Raw genomic sequence first — 16,850 nt, forward strand, 5'->3', positions numbered from 1 at the left:
TACCATATGGAGCAGACTTTGTATTTTCCCTTTATCCTGTATGAATTCCCTTCTGTGTGTGGTCTGTGTTGTGGCTGAAAAGGCTCCTCTGACCAGTTTTCCAAGCGGATTAATAAACAAGTGAATAAGTGTTGTTTTTTATAATATTCTACAGCAAGACACAAAGAAGTAATCATAGTGGTGACCCGGCAGGACTGCAGGGCACTATTTTAGAAAAAATAGAAACGTGAAGAATTTTCTGATGTTAAAATGAAACTTTTATATAAAGAATCTCATTTTTTTCAAGTATGGTACTTTAACCGCAGCTGGGATCAATATGTCTTGTAATTGGAAAGTTTTATTATAATGGATGATTAACTGAGTATTTAATTGTCTGAGTGTCTAATTGTGTAATTGTTTAGGTGTTGTCTTAAAGTATATTAGGTGTGTTTTATTACTCCATTGGAGGCATTGTGTGCCGAGGCACTAGATGATATTAAACTGTTTTTGTGGTCACTGGATGGTCGTACTTGCTTTTTCCATTTTGATTGGTATTGTTTTAAGTAATCATATTTCTTGGAAACGATAAACTTGAGGCTTTGTTTGGGAGGCTCATCTTCTTGTGTCAAAAGTTCACTTCAAAACTTGAAAGCTGTTATAACAAAATTTCTAAATTTGCCAGCATAGCCAAACATTCCACTCATCACTGTGTTGCCCACCAATCCCTCAACTGGTTAGAATTCACAAATTACCTGGACTTCCTCCAGCTCACTACAGCACATAGACTAATATTTAATCCAACCAAATGCCCCGATCTAACTAAAATCCTTTCCCCATACACCCCAAATAGAACTCTCAGATCTGAAAACCAAAACTTAATTACTGTCCACAAACCTAAACATCCTGCTGGGCAACTTCTCTTCTTCTTCGGTAAGAAATGGAACTCTCTCCGTTCCACACTAAGGACAATGTCAAACACAAACAACTTCAAAACTCAGCTTTACACCTACCTCTCCTCCAAATGGAAATGTAACTGCATTCTCACTACCTAGAACTCAAAGCCCCTGGGAGGGTATCCTCCTGAGTTCCTAAGCACCTTATAGCTGGCTATAACCTTCTGTAGCTAATTCCCATATGATCTGTCACACACTGTAAATATTGTAAATAGCATTTGACTTTTGACTTTAACTGTGCAGATTTGTTAAAATGTATCTGCACAATATTTTTTCACTATGGGCCATATTGCTCACTTTTGTATTATTTGATATGTATTTGTATTTGTACTTTTACTTTTATTTCTATTGGACTGTTATCTTTACTGTAATCTGTTTCATGGAGCTTTTCTCCCCAGACCTCCACTGAAAACGGGCTCTCTGGGCCCAGTAGACTTCCCTGGTAATCAAACTGGAAATAAATAAATAAATAAATAAAAGCTAATAAAGTTGATTAACAACCTGCAAAGAGAAAAGAGCTTCCTTGATATAGCAAGAGAGTAGAATATATTGGATTATGTGAAAGACTTTTATTGTAAAATAATAGTGTTTCTTTTTTTTTATAAAATATTTATTGTTTACACTTATGTCATTAACTTTGTGAGCCACAGCTTTTCTTTGAGCAGATACCTCATGAGTTTTTATTTTTCTTTATTCACATTGCAGTACTTGTTCCTTTCTTCTGCTTCATTTCAGGCTTCCATTTATTAGTTTTAAAAACATGTCGTCTATGTGTTTTGCCTTCAGATTGATTCCTATGGTGGAATGCTGCGATTCAAAGTGCGTTACAATGTTGGTCGAGAGCAGTCAGACCCATTGCTGAAACCTGATGTAATTATTGTAGGAAATGGGAGGAAACTTATTTATCGGGTGCAGAGTCCCACTCGTCCTGGTGTCATCAACCAGCGGGAAGTCCTTTTCAGAGAGGTGAGTAAGGAAGTATCAAAAACTGACAGCCTTCTTGTCTTGCAGCAATGTGTTTGAGTGTGTGTGTGTGTGTGTGTGTGTGTGTGTGTGTGTGTGTGTGTGTGTGTGTGTGTGTGTGTGTGTGTGTGTGTGTGTGTGTGTGTGTATTTATTTGGAGGTCACACATTTGAAGTCTGATTTGTGGGTATTGTGATAAACGGTGTGATCAGCCGTTTGCAAAATTATGTGTGGTTGTATATCAGTTTACAAAGAGGCTTAAGCGTCTGAGCTGTTAATGAGATGCTTTCTGTATTCAAGGGTACAGGGTTTGACTCCTTTCACCTCTGTCTGCCTACTGTGTGATGCTCAGCAACTAGTCAGTGCACCCAGGTCACCCCTAAAAAGGGACATTTGTGATCAGTGGGCTTACCTGGTTAATAAACTGATTTATTTAGGGGAAATTTGGCCACAGTATCAAATAACATCCCCTAATGTTTTCAATTTTACAATCACCTGAGCTACTACAGCTAAAGAAAACAGGATCTCAGTTTAATGTCTCATCCAAAGGCCAACACAAGCAGGAGTGCAGCACTCCACTTATGCTGAACTGCAGTGTCCGCAGTCAATTTATCTGGTGTGGGAGTAGAACTCACAATCTTCTGCATAAAAGACAAGTGTGTTAACTATTGTGCCACGGAAACTAAAGTGAGTAAAATGCTTTATTTTAGTAAATGCATTTTGATTGCTAAACCTGTATGGGTTTTTTTAAGTAGAAATTTCTGCTGTACTGTTTTTGTAACATTTGAACTGTTATTTATATCCTAATAAACTTTAGCTTGAAAAATCTGCTTTTGTAATGGTATCACTTTAAACTGAAGCAAAATTCATATTACCCGGGTTTTCTTAGGTCAAGTTCTGCTGCTCACAGAATAATGACAGGGATTCCTTTCTAGCCTATGCCTTTTGTACAACATGTTCATGGCTCCTTTTTCCAGTAAGACCCTCTCAACTGATGAGTTCACCTCTCAGACATAAAAGACATGCCAGCGGGGAGTGATGTTGTAGTTGTATCAGGGGGTCGGGGGGTTACTTACCTTACTCATTTACTCCCCTTCCAAGACAAGATTGCAGTGACCCCCCCCCAATCCAATAAGCTTGATGATGTTTCAAACACAGCATTGTTCTGTTAGCTCTCCATCCTTTTCTGCCTTTCCTCCTCTCTCTAATCCAAGCACTGTTGCAGCAGGGCTAGGGACAATTCTCCCTCTTGCCACAGGAATGGTGAGCTGACCAGAGCAGCCTCACTCCCTTGCTTACCTCCTTTGAATAGACTTGTCATGTTAGATTGTACATCACCACCAGTGTAGGTGGGCATCCTTTGTCCTTGCCATTGGCCAGCATATGTAGGCTTCTGTTGAGCTTGCATTTCCACTTGCAGGTATACTATTGAACTGACATACACACACAGCATGTGGTACTGCAATTTAATTGTAACTGTTCACTTGGAATAACACACTGACATTCATGCACACATCAAGAAAATTGTACAGAATTACTTCTGTATGAAAAAAAGATCACGTGAGGAAATATGGGAATGGGATGGAGAGTCAGAATTATTTTTCCTTAGTATATTGGTGTCCCAACAATTGATGAAGTGCCATTTGCAGTTGGATTCCTCTTCTTCTTCTTCCTAGAGGACATTGATATGTGTACAGTGACAGAAAAATGGTTTGAGGACATGTCTACTGTTATACACAGCATAATATATAGTGCTGGCCATTGTTGCAGGCCCCTGCAGGAGGGGTAGCAGACTTTGTAACTTCACAAACATGTATATGGTGATGGAATTTACTACTGCTATGTTTACCAGTGGCAATGTCAACTTTGTGGGCTGTTTTCGTGATTTCTGATGAATACAAAGAGTCCCCAAGTACATTACAGGGTATAATCATAACCCGTAAAGTTATGTAAAATATCTCATCATAAAATGTTTTGCAAAACTGTTTAGGAACTAGGATGGTATAATAAATACCTTTATCAAATAGCCACACAAGAAGTTTGCTTTTTCCAGTAGCAGTTGTGTCTTTAACTGCAAAAAAAAATAGACTCAAGAATAAATAGAATTGCACCGCACTTATTTCAAAGTTCAGTTTAATAAGTGCTTATTTTCCATAGAATTTCCCCTTTAAATGTTATTATCCATTCTTTCTCAGGATTTGTAATGAGCTACTCAGGTGCAGTTTCAGAAGGGGACATACTGATGTAGTCTTTTGTATGTTAAGATCCTTTCCATTGTAGCCTAGCAGATTCTTTTGTCTGCACTGCCTAATGCAAGTTCTTCCAAAATCTGTGGCTAGTTTACCTACTTCTTAAAACAGCTTAGAGTGCTTGCAAGTTCACTGCAAGTTAATACAAACTCAATCTGTCTTTTGTCACATAAAATCTATATTTATCTGTCATTCACTACATTGGTTTTGGAAGGATTTTTTCTGAATATGGATAAATTTGTGTGAGTTACACTTAAATGTACTCCTTTCCTTACATCACCTTATGTCTTAAGTAAAAATAGCTTTTGTTTTGTGTTTACACTTTCATGCAACTGTGCTTAGTTGGGGTTTTACTTTGCAATGAAAATTATTTTCAGTTTTAGAGTTTTAGGATTCTTTCATTCTATGTAGCAAATCAGACATTTTGTAAACAGGTAAACATGAATAGGGATTAGGAATTTTATTTCCTCAGTATTAGTCACAGTAAATTCTTACCTTATATTGTTTGTGCACTCGTGTGGAAAATGCTTATCCAGAAGATGCCATAGAAGTTAATTGAATGTATTAAGGACTTCTGTGCACATCTTCTGGCTGATGTATGGCTGATGTAGGTAGTTGCATTTTGCAGTTGACAGGGTATTTGTTATGGTGTCCCTGTTTAGTGTTTTTAGGTTCCATAAGAGTATTGTTTTTGGTGTTGTTGGTGGAGGCTTTTTGTCACTGTGTTGATTTGCTAGCTTATTCAGATTTGGAAATTTTGTAGTTGCCTTATTAGTATCTACTCTGTGATGTTATTTGTTTCTGTTTTGGGGCTGATGTCAAGTAGGAGTCTTTTTATTTTTTCAAATGCACACAAAACGTTTCTTTAAGATTTTTCTACTTACATCCACTTTGCCCATTTGTTCCAGAGGGACAGGAGCAGGGCATTCCTGGGCTAGAGGAAAGCTCCATGGCTTATTTGTTTTTAACCAGAAATCCAGATCAACCCTCCAGTCCTGGGCAAGAGTTGGGCTTTAGGAGTCAAGCCAGCTTTCTAGTCCTCTGGGTGACCTACCCCTCTACCCCTGGGAGCACCCCTCACTAGGTCTATATTATAATCTCGAAGGTTTAAAACTTCGAATCACTAAAGATCAAACTTCAGTGATCGAAGTCTTAAACCATTGAAACCAAAAAAAAAAAAAATACTAAATTAAAAAAAAAAATGGTGTGTAGGCAGGGGGCAAGCCCCCCTCCAGCACCACCCATGGGGGGGCTGCACCCCCCCACACCCCACCTACTTAAATATACCAACTCCGAGAACACACTACATGGAAGTAAATGGAAATCTCCCCCTACGGAGTTTTTCCGTTTAAACGTTTGTAGTGCGCTTTCGTTATTGTCGTATCGACAATATCATATTAGATATTGTCAGTCTTCGAGATTGTAATGTAGACCCCCCCCCCTCACTACCTTGATATTTCTTCTGACCTCTGTTATTGTTGTTTCCTAAAGGAACATGTGATTTATATGTTGAGTGCCCCCTGACTTATGAGTATGAATAGACTCAGACAGTGCAGGTTTGGTAGGCTCAAACTCTACTGAGTGAACACCTAGTGCTTCCAATAGTGGTTGCCCGTGTGCTGAGTCAAAACCTTCCCTTTCCCCAGAATTGGTGAACTGGCAGCAGCCACATGCATCCATCCTCACTTCCCAGTTCTTTCAGGCATTCAAGCTGCACCCCCCCATACCCCTCGCTACTTAAATATACCAACTCCGAGACTGCACTACATTGAAGTAAATGGAAATCTCCCCTTATGGAGATTTCCATTTATCCATTCGACATTCTGCACTTTCGCTATTCTCGTGTCGACAATGTCAGATTCGACATTGTCATCTTTCGAGAATATAATATATACACGCATTAATTCACTAGTGAAGTTGTCACTAAACAAAATGAGTATTTTGGACAGTTTCTTTGCATTGTCTGGTTTTATGTAGCCAACATGTAGTTTCTTGTAGATTCCTTTTGTCATAGTTAGCAATATGGCTTTTCTTTCAAGTAAGTTAAGAGGATGTTTTTAGGGCAGTTTGATTTCAGTGAGGTTTCAATCATTGTGAAAACTTCATTACCTCTTGTTGTGCCTTTCGGCTTTTCCCGGTTACGGGTCGCCACAGCGGAACTCCGGTCCGCTAATGATTGGCAGTGGATTTTTACCTGCCGAATTGCCAGCACTGACGCACAACCTTCAATGAAGGTACGCTCATTCACGTATGTCTCCACAAAGATGACGCTCTAGCTGAGAATCGAACAGGACAATGTCTTACTGTGAGGCGGCAATGCTACTGCAGCACCACCACCGCAGCTGAAAACTTCATTGCCTCTATCTTTTATTTTTTTCCCTGTCTGTTCTGCATGTTCAGTAACCTGTTATAAAGAAGTCACAGCCCTTTATAAGTGGTTTCAGCCACATTTCAGAGATAATGAAGATGGTGGTCTAAGGATTGTGTGCACATACTTGAAATCTCAGAATTTTGCTACATATGAGGGGCAGTGTTTGTATTTCATTTGAGTAATGGAGCAGAAGCAAATGAACATTGTCTCTTATGTGTGGTTTTGTAATTAGAAGGGAGCGTTTATCTTGTCTCATGTCCATTTCTCACCATAAAGTCACACATTGTGGCCTGTGTTCTGTTATCCACATACATCTTACTTTTGAGAGCCTTATTCCTGGTTAGCGACATCAGATACTTCTTTTTTGTACTGTACAAGTAATTCTATTAAGTGTAAATGAATACCATATTCATAGGCAGTGCTTGCATAGTTGGCTGTTTTAAACTTCTATATCCTGTCACTGTTACAGAAATGTGTTGTTACTATGGTATCTGTTTAAAAGATGCTGTCTTAAAGAATGTTACAATGAGAAACACGCCATCATTCCATTCAGCTGCCCTATCCATGGGAGATGTTATTCTGTGATGGATCCCTGAACCTGCACAAAACTGATCACATTAGAAACTTTAGAATGGAATTCTTTATTTCACTGACTGCCCAGTTATCTGCTGTCCACTGCTTTGGGTATAGTGGATTTTTTTTCCAAATGAGGATCAGTTTGTATCAGCTACTCTTTTATGAATACTTCACTGATGTTCATCGTATTTCACTATTGCAGTCATTACACTTGGGTTATCCTGCTGGCAGGCTACCCGCAGTCGGCCTGAATTCCAAAGTCCTGGTCCGGCGTCGGTTGCTGTCGTCTCTTCCCTGACGTCAGTGCGCCAGGGGTATATAACATGCAGCCGACACCATTTTCTTCAGTTTTTCTTGCCGAGCGGTGCCCGAAGCAAAAGCAGTTCGCAAGTGCCGGTCGGCCGACTCCTGAGATTTTCGAATTCAAATTTTAGATCCAAAGTCTTCATTAAAGCTAAGTACCCTGTTGGGGAAACATTTTTCTTGCTCCAGACCAATGTCAGAAAAATTTAACAATTGTATTTCTTGTGGGAAGCAAATACCTCATAAGGATTTTCACTCTTACTGTATTCCTTGCCTAGGCCCTGACCACGATGTTGCATGTTGTCGGTTTTGTGCTAGATTTAACCAACGCACTATTAAGCGTCGGTACGATTTTGCCATTCGTTACTTTGGCCGCAGATTCAATTATACAATGCCAGTGGAACAGCCGACAACCGGAGTCTATAAAAAACGCAAGGATAAAAACAAGGACAGGCATCCGAGGTCCAAAACCGATGATGAGACTTCCTCTAAGTTAGTCACCGGTTCGCCAGTTCTCAGTGAGGTGCTTTCGCAGCCCCTGACAACCAATACCTCAGAGCCACAGGCCGCTTCCGACTCCCATGTGGAGCTGACTGGGCCTCTGGAAACTCAAGGTATTGGATCCTCAGAAACTATTCCCTCAGATGGGTCCGGAGCCACTGTGCAGGCATCGGCCTTTGAGGGTATTTTCAGACCGACACAGTTATATGTAAAGCCATCTTCAGCTTCAAAGCCAAAGACAAAAGCAGCTCTAAAGACAAAGAAACAAGTACAGCATTCTCCAGGACAGACTTCCCTGCCTAAAAAACAGATGCTCAAAATGGCCGGATACCTTATTACTTTGATCAGGGGTTCTCATCCCCCTCTTGATAAGAGGCCTAGGCAAGAGACAGAATATGAATCTTCAGATCAGGTTTCCATTTCCTCTGATTCCTCCTCTGATCAGGAATACTCTCTTCCTTCCTATGAGGATTCTGATGCTGAAGAATCCATTCCTTCAGCTTCTCCTCCTGAGGATTACTCTTTTGGAGAAACCCTGCATACTATGAGGGAGCACTTTCATTGGGAGAGCCAGGATTATTCAGAATCCAAGAAAAGGCTCAGAGATTTTCTTTTATTTCCTCAGCACAGACCCCTTGCTATTCCTCCTGTTCTGGACATTGTAGATGATGTTTTTTCAGAGTCCGACCTGTCTCCAGACTCTATACCCCCTGCACCCGTTAAGCCATACAGGTACTACAGGGTTCCAGACTCTCATAAATTTCTATATAAAAAACCCTGCTGCTGACCCAGAAACTATATCTCAGGGTCCCAAAGAGGTCAAGGCTTCCACTGCAAAAAATCCTGTTCCCTCTGACAGGGATTCTAGAGCACTGGACAGATGGGGAAAAAAGTTTACACTTCTGCTACCTTGGCTGTAAGGGCTTTAAATTGTCAGTTTCATATGCTTAAATATCAGCAATACTTAATGTCACTGTTAAAACAGAAAATGTTGACAAATACTGAATGTGCTGAAAACAAGGAAATACGGGATTTACTGCATGCAGCTGAACAGGTGGGAAAACATACTTTGCAATGTGGTTTTGATTCTTTGGAGGCCTCTTGTAGGGCTGCTGTAACGGGTTCTGTGGTTAGGAGGCATGGTTGGTTAAAGGAGAAGAATCTGCCTGATCATGTTAAAGCAAAATTATTAGATGCTCCATTACAGCATGATACTTTGTTTGGTGTTAGAAGAGGTGTTGAAGAAAATGGAGGATAAAGCGAAATCTATGCAGACAGTTAAGGATTTCTTACAGGTACAGCCACCCAGATTTAGCAGTAACTGGCCTTCACAAAATTGGTCCTTTCCAATGTCAGATAGTCCAAAAAGAGGCAGATACAGGTGCCCTAGAGGCAGATCCCAGCCCCAAGGCTCATGCAGGCCTAAACAATGAGGTGCTTCTACCTCCAAAAGCGGAGAAGACAAATCTCAACCTTATAGGAAACAGTCCCAATGACTTTCCTCTACCAGTACCAAGCACTTATCTTTCGGACACTCCCTTAGGGGGAAAACTAGCACTTTTCTCACAAAACAGGCACATGATATCACCCAGGACAAATGGGTCTTGAATATAGTGTCTCAGGGTTACAGGTTCCACTTTCACACCCTGCCAAAGGCAAAAGGCATACCAGACCTGCCACACAATCAATGGGCAGAGGCACAAAAGCAAGTTTCATCCCTCATGCACATGAATGCCATTCAGCGAGTACCACTACAGGAGCAGGGGCAAGGATTTTACTCACATCTTTTCTTGGTACCCAGAAAGGACAAAGCTTGGAGACCAATACTGGACCTGTCTATTCTAAACACTTGTCTTGATGTTCCAAAGTTCAAAATGTTGACTCTGCAGCAGCTTCTGCCCATGCTGGGCAAGAAGGCTTGGCTTGTAACCTTGAGCTTAAAAGAGGCATACCTGCATGTCCCAATCATACAGTCATGCAGAAGATACCTCAGATTCATAGCTGGTTCAATGCACTACCAATTCTCTGCACTGCCCTTTGGCTTATCTACTGCGCCCAGGGTCTTCACAAAATGCCTGGCACCAGTAATTGTTTTTTGCAGACAAAGAGGAATTCAAATATATCCCTACTTGGATGACTGCCTTATTCAAGCATGGAACAAGGACATTCTACTAAAGCATCTGGCGTTTGTAAAAAGATTGCTAATTTGCCTAGGGTGCACAGTAAATGAAAAGAAATCAAAACTAGTACCCTCTCAAGAGATAATATTCCTGGGTGCAAGCTTAAATACAACTGCCCAGATGGCCTATCTCACACCAGACAAACAAAGGCAACTGACTTCTTACTTCGAAATGTTGGCAACAAAAACCCAGTTATCTGCAAGAAAACTTCTGCAGGCTTTGGGCTTCATGGCATCCTGCATTCTGTTAATTCCATATGCAAGACTGTATATGAGGAAACTTCAGTGGTATCTAAAAAGTGTTTAGACTCAACATTACCACAGCCTGGAAACAATAATTACCCTCATTCCCTACCTGCAACAGGAGTTTTGATGGTGGGCACAGGCCTGTCACCACAAGGGGCAGCCTTTCACTTTACCCACTGCCAGGCAGACAATAACAACAGATGCATCAGATTATGCCTGGGGGGCCCACATGGCAGGAAAATGTATTCAGGGCACATGGCCCTCAATCCAAAGGCATCTTCATATCAATCAAAAAGAGATGCTAGCTGTTCAGAATGCCCTGACAGCTTTCAAGGATCTACTTCATCCAGGAAAACTGCTGATAAAGATGGACAATACTACAGTCATGTGGTACATAAACAAGCAGGGAGGCACGCATTCCTACCCCCTCTGCAGACAAGCCATGATTTTGTGGAACACAGCATTGACTTATCAAGTACACCTGCAAGCACAATTCCTGCCAGGAAAGACAAATACTCTGGCAGACGAACTAAGCAGAAACCTCATGGATCCTCACGAGTGGAAACTAGATCCACAAATGTTCAGCATAATAACAAGGAAATGGGGATGCTTAAGCATAGATCTATTTGCCTCCCCTCACAACTGCCAACTACAGAGATTTTGTACAAGGACTTATCACAAGCTAGCATGGAAAGTGGATGCTCTGTCATTCAGCTGGAAAAACCTTACAGTATATGCCTTTCCTCCACTGCCTCTCCTCCCCAAGGTACTCCTCAAGGTCAGACAAGAGAAGCCAGCACTAGTACCCAATCCTAAAGAGGTTGTCTCAAGGCCCAGCCTGGACATTACCTCAAATTCCTCATTACTGACCCAACAAAGCAATCAGATACTGCACAGCCAACTCAGAATCCTAAATCTGGCTGCATGGTGGATAATGTAACCATTCAGGACACACGTCTCTCCAAAGCAGTTATGGATGTTATCCTGGAGGCCAGGAGGCCCAGCACCAGAAAATCATATGCAGAAAAATGGAAGAGATTCTGTGCTTGGAACCAGGCACAAGGAATTGACATGCTTGTACCCAATATTCCTCAGATTTTACAATACCTAACTGAGATGTTGGACAAAGGCCTATCCTTTTCATCGATTAAGATCCATGCCTCTGCCATTTCAGCTCATTACAATATGGACCAACCTATTTTTTTACATCCATTACTAAGGCAGTACCTCAGAGGGGCCAAAAACATAAGACCCCCAAGAAGAGCACCAATACCTGCATGGGACCTCAACTTTGTCTTAAAAAAGCTCACACTGCCTCCTTTTGAGCCAGCCAATACAGCCGAGATAAAATTCTTACCATGGAAAACAGCTCTGCTCCTAGCAATAACTTCAGCAAGAAGAGTCTCAGAGTTACAGGTATTAATGGCAGTGGAAAATTTTATCATTTTCCATCCGGACAGGGTTTCTCTAAGGACAAACCCAACCTTTATGCCTAAGTTAGTATCCAGTGCGGCTCTCAATCAAGCCATTCATTTACCTACATTTTATCCAAATCCCCAGAATAAAGGGGAGAAACTTCTGCATTCTTTGGCCATACACAGACAGCTATGCTTCTACTTGGACAAAACTAAAGCTTTCAGAAAGACTGAGCAACTTTTAGTGGCATATGCTGCAGGATCACAAGGAAAGGCTATCTCAAAGCAGACTATTTCAAAATGGATAGGACACTGCATTCATTTCTGCTATTCACAACATGGCAAATCAGTGCCTAAGGGCATTAGGCCACATTCGACCAGGGCAGCATCCACCTCAGCAGCCTTCCTCAGAGGAGTACCAACTAAGGATATTTTGGAGGCTGCTACTTGGACTTCAGTGCACACTTTTACAAAGCACTACCACTTACCTCTTTACTCTAAATCCAGAGCAGGCTTTGCCACTGCAGTTCTGCAGGGCCTCATAGCCACTCCTAATTCTGTTTAGAACCAGCCACCCAACCTCAGCTTTGGGATTCAACCCAAGTGTAATGACTGCAACAGTGAAACACGATGAACATAGTAGAGTTGTGTACCTACCATAAATGTAGATGTTCGAGTGTATTCACTGTTGCAGTCCAGGTTACCCACCCACCATCCCCCTTTCTTTGCCGGAACTTATCTGTACTTCTCTATTCTATACAACCTAGGTGATGCATTTGCTTGTAGATTAAGGTAATAGGTTCATAGGTTCATAGGTTGGTACTAGGCTATCAGCCCTAGGGCCTATACAAGCCTAGCCATAACAATTCCCTGGCTATTTCTTCCCACATTATTTACTTTCCTGGACCCCTGTCTAGCAGGGCGACTGACGTGATCCCTGGGGTGAATTTCCATTCTCCCATCCAATCGTCAAGGTTCCTCTTGAAGAGGTCCAAAGAGGCACTCTGCTTGACATGTATGGGCAATCTATTCCAGAGTCTGGGGAGTCTCTGGGTCAGGAACCTATCCCTCCAGCATGTTTTGTTTATTGTGATGACAAGGTTTAGATCCCTGGAGCGTGTAGCTCTGAGGGATTGGGATTTCTTTAAGTGTAACATGTCCAACAGCTCTGGGTTTGACATGGCCTTGTATGTTAAGCAGAGATCGCCTCTGAGTAGACAATATGCGACAGAGTATAACTGGAGTTTTTTAAGGCGGTCAGCGTAGGGCATCTGCTTTAGGCCTGTGATTCTTTTAGTGAGGTATTTCTGAGGCCTTTCCAGTTGTTGCAGATGTGTTGAGAGGTACATACCAAATGGGGCATTGTATTCTGTAATGGGTCTAATGAGGGATGAGTACAGTGGGACAATGACCTCCTTTTTTCTGGATGAAAAGCCCTTTGTGATGAGGTGTGCCACATAGAAGGATTTCCTGACTGTTGTGGCGATGTGGTTATCGAAGGTGAGACCACTGTCCACCTGTGTTTGTTTATTTTAGTGCATGTTTTTTATAAGCAATGTTTTTAGCCTACCCTTTTGGGGGCACCTGACATCTGGGGCAAGAAAAACTGAAGAAAATGGCATCGGCTGCATGTTATATACCCCTGGTGCACTGATGTCAGGGAAGAGGCGACAGCAACCGACGCCAGACCAGGACTTTGGAATTCAGGCCGACTGCGGGTAGCCTGCCAGCAGGATAACCCAAGTGTAATGACTGCAACAGTCAATACACTCAAACATCTACATTTATGGTAGGTACACAACTGTACTTTCTACAGTAACCATTTAAAATTATGGGGTTTCTCAAATAATATTTCTGATTAAGTTAACAGTGTAGTAGATAATTATGAATGGCACCTGTTTAGCACAGGTACAAAAACAGCAGCTTGGGTACTGGTTGAATTCTATCAAGATAAAATAAATTTGTTAGTAAATCACTTCCAGTAAGGCATGCATTTAAAGGGAGATTCAAAAACCATGACTTTTCAGGCTGATACTTAGAAATATGTTGGAACTATAAATCTTCACTTATGTGCTGCTTTGGATAGTACCGACCCTTTCAGTAAGAACTCCGACTTTTTCCCTAATAAGCATAACACAGAATTTTTTATGGAAATTGTTGATGAACTAATCACAATTTCATTTTTTCATAATTTATATTCGGTGAAAAAAAGAGCCTGTCACTCAGTAGATGGAAGATGTTAACGTAGTTGTCAAATGTGCAGGAAAAAAAAACAGATCAGCAGTTGTCATTATGCAAGCAATAATGCCCTCCAGGGTGTATGTTGTTGTGTAAATAATGAATGCCCAGGGGTATTCTTAGGCCAGATGCATCAGGCAGAGGACCTCTCTACCCCTGGAAGAGCATTATTTAAGCGATAACTGATGACGTAGTGTGGTATAGTGAAGATTTACCCATGGTTGGCATGGTTTAATCACAAGGGCGAAGCCCGAGTGATTAAGTAAAGCCAACCATGGGTAAATTTCAATATACCACAATCACGGAGTCGGTTATTGCTATTATACAATGACATTATTTAAGAAAAAAAAAATACTTTTCTTAAGTAATGTCTTTGTATAACAGTGCATTCCTGCTCTTCCGCCGGTGGTGGTATACCGCTTCCTTGTGTTGATGTACTGCGCATGCATATGGGACTTGCATTCATACGCATACCCAGTACATCAGTGCTGTGAAATGGAAGCAACGGAGAAAAGAAAGTCTCTGTTACTCAGTTTTTTTCTTTTCTTTTTTTATTTATTAAAAAAAAAGATTTTGGACACTTTATACCAACGGAAAAAAGTCTGGGTGACCGGGCCTTTTTCCGTTGGTATATTGTGGCATTTACAACGAGCACACTGGCCAATCAGTGTGCACGTTTTGGAATATTAATGGACGGTCATCGTATAATTACATAATAACATGCCCTGGAGGGCATTATTGTGCTTAGACAATGATTTATCTGTTCAGTTGTTTTGTGTTTTTTATTTACTGTTTTATTTTTATAGTGTAAAATAGTTGCATCCAGAATATGCTTGGAAATTATTTATTCTATACACACACACACACACACACACACACACACACACACACACACACACACACACACACACACATACACACACGCATAGATTCAGAAGCCCAAACAGACATACAAACATATAAATAGATATACACATTCAGAAATACAGACAGATAGACATGCACACTTATGCATAGGAACAAACAATCACTATCTTACACACAGACACACAGACACACACACGCACACACACACACACACACACACACACACACACACACACACACAGACACAGACATTCACACACACAAACATGCTTTTTTCTATTTTTTTTTTTACTTTTTGTTTTAATTGTACACTTGTTAAACAGCAAAGTACTGTTTAGCAAATGTAAAATAATGGCATCCTTTAGCTTTTTTACAGTCTGAGCTTCACAGCAGCTTAATATGCTGCTGTGAAGTAACAAATTTGTTTTTCACTGGGTATTATCTATATATTAACACCCTGAAGGAGAACATTTTTTCTCCAATCAGGGTGAGATGTACAGTTTAGAATATGGAGTAGATGTTTTATGTATTGAGAAGCTAGCTACAGGAGTTTGCAATCTATGTGCACTTGCTTCTAGAGAATTCAATGTTAATATAGATTTTATGGAAGCTAGACCACAGCATCTAGACATCACATAGTGTCAGAAGAGCAGAAAGTTGTGTAGAACTGACTAAAGGTACTTGCAGCAGTAAAGACATATTTCTGCATTCATGAGTTTCTGTGTTTGTAAGTCTAGAAGCATATTTCTTAGCGGAACAAATTGCTTCAGCTACACTCACTGGAATTCTCCATTTCCACGGAAGTTTATAAAAAAAAACTAGAAGCTTTGAATCCGTAAATTTGATTTATCCTTTACAGCAACTGGATTAGCCTACAAAAGTACAATGTGTTACATCCCTCCACATCTCTCGGGAAGAAGCCTTGAATGTATTTAAGTCTTTTACTTCTTTGAAGGGAATAAAAAGGTAGCAATATGACAGAAGTTCAATAATTATTGATATTCTAGAAAGAACTTACTGTTTGTTTGCCATTCATCCTTTATGATAACAAGGAAATGCTGCCTTAGGGTCACTGATGGTTACTAAGCTGAAGAAAAGAGACAAAGAGCATGGCACTGGTGAGTTCCATGATTCATTAATAACAAAATACTCTGTGGTGTATAAGGGGCAAGCTATTAGCAAAACAAACTCAGCCTTATCAAAGTCTGTGGATATGTGATGAGCAAGTGATATTTCTAGCAAACAGTTAAAAGAATAAACTGTGGAAAAGGAAGTGGCTAAGATAAAATAGCAATCAAGTAAAAAGTTAACATGAGAAATAAAGAAAGAATATATTTCAAAAACTGATTAATATGAATCATGAGCCATGTGGCAAGGTACAGTAACAACACTGAAGACCAGACAGAAATGCACATAGTTAAGATTTAGGCTTCATGTATTGGATGAGGCTGTAAGTCTAGGAGTCATTGTCCTGCATTTAGTCCATTTTTCAGAATCTGTTATATAAAATTACATTTTGCAAAGATATGTAAAAGAAAAACTAATGTGTTTAAAATAATATGCATTTTTAGTAGAAGCATGAAAGCTGTATCAATAAATTGATCACAAGTGCTTTTAGAGTGAAGAGACCTAATACTTTGAAGTAAAAAATGCCTCAGAAGCACTGAAAAACAAGCGTGCAGGCCTGACTTATCAAGCCATGCTCAGAATTAAGAAGCCAAATGCTGACTTTAAACTAAGTACAGGTGCAGTATAATATCCTGATTTTCTTTGAAGATATTGTAAATGGCATAGAGGAGAAGACTGAAATGTTATTTATTTACTTATTTATTTATTTTACATTTGTTTATTGGGAAAGTCCAAATGGACACAGGTCCTTTTTCAGCGAAGGCCTGGGGGAAAAAAGCTGCAAAATTGACAGAAATACAAAGCAGACAAATGTACAAAGGTATAAAACTGACAAAAGTCCAAAGTTAACAAAAGTCCAAATTTATCAAAAGAACAGTATTG

The 16,850-nt window shown here is 40.4% G+C and overlaps 1 protein-coding gene across 11 annotated transcripts in view; it reads left to right on the forward strand.

Annotated features, from left to right (window-relative positions):
• Positions 1-16,850, forward strand: part of HSPG2 (heparan sulfate proteoglycan 2) — a 2,126,006-nt gene that overhangs the window by 762,042 nt on the left and 1,347,114 nt on the right. For all 11 annotated transcript variants that reach the window (XM_044063227.1, XM_044063230.1, XM_044063231.1 and 8 more), the window contains one exon: positions 1,719-1,898. In XM_044063227.1, the coding sequence (XP_043919162.1) occupies positions 1,719-1,898 (180 nt within the window). The remainder of the gene's footprint in view (positions 1-1,718; positions 1,899-16,850) is intronic.

Source organism: Protopterus annectens, chromosome 2.part1 (assembly GCF_019279795.1).
Source record: "Protopterus annectens isolate FY-2018-M chromosome 2.part1, PAN1.0, whole genome shotgun sequence".
Taxonomy (NCBI): Eukaryota; Metazoa; Chordata; order Ceratodontiformes; family Protopteridae; genus Protopterus; species Protopterus annectens.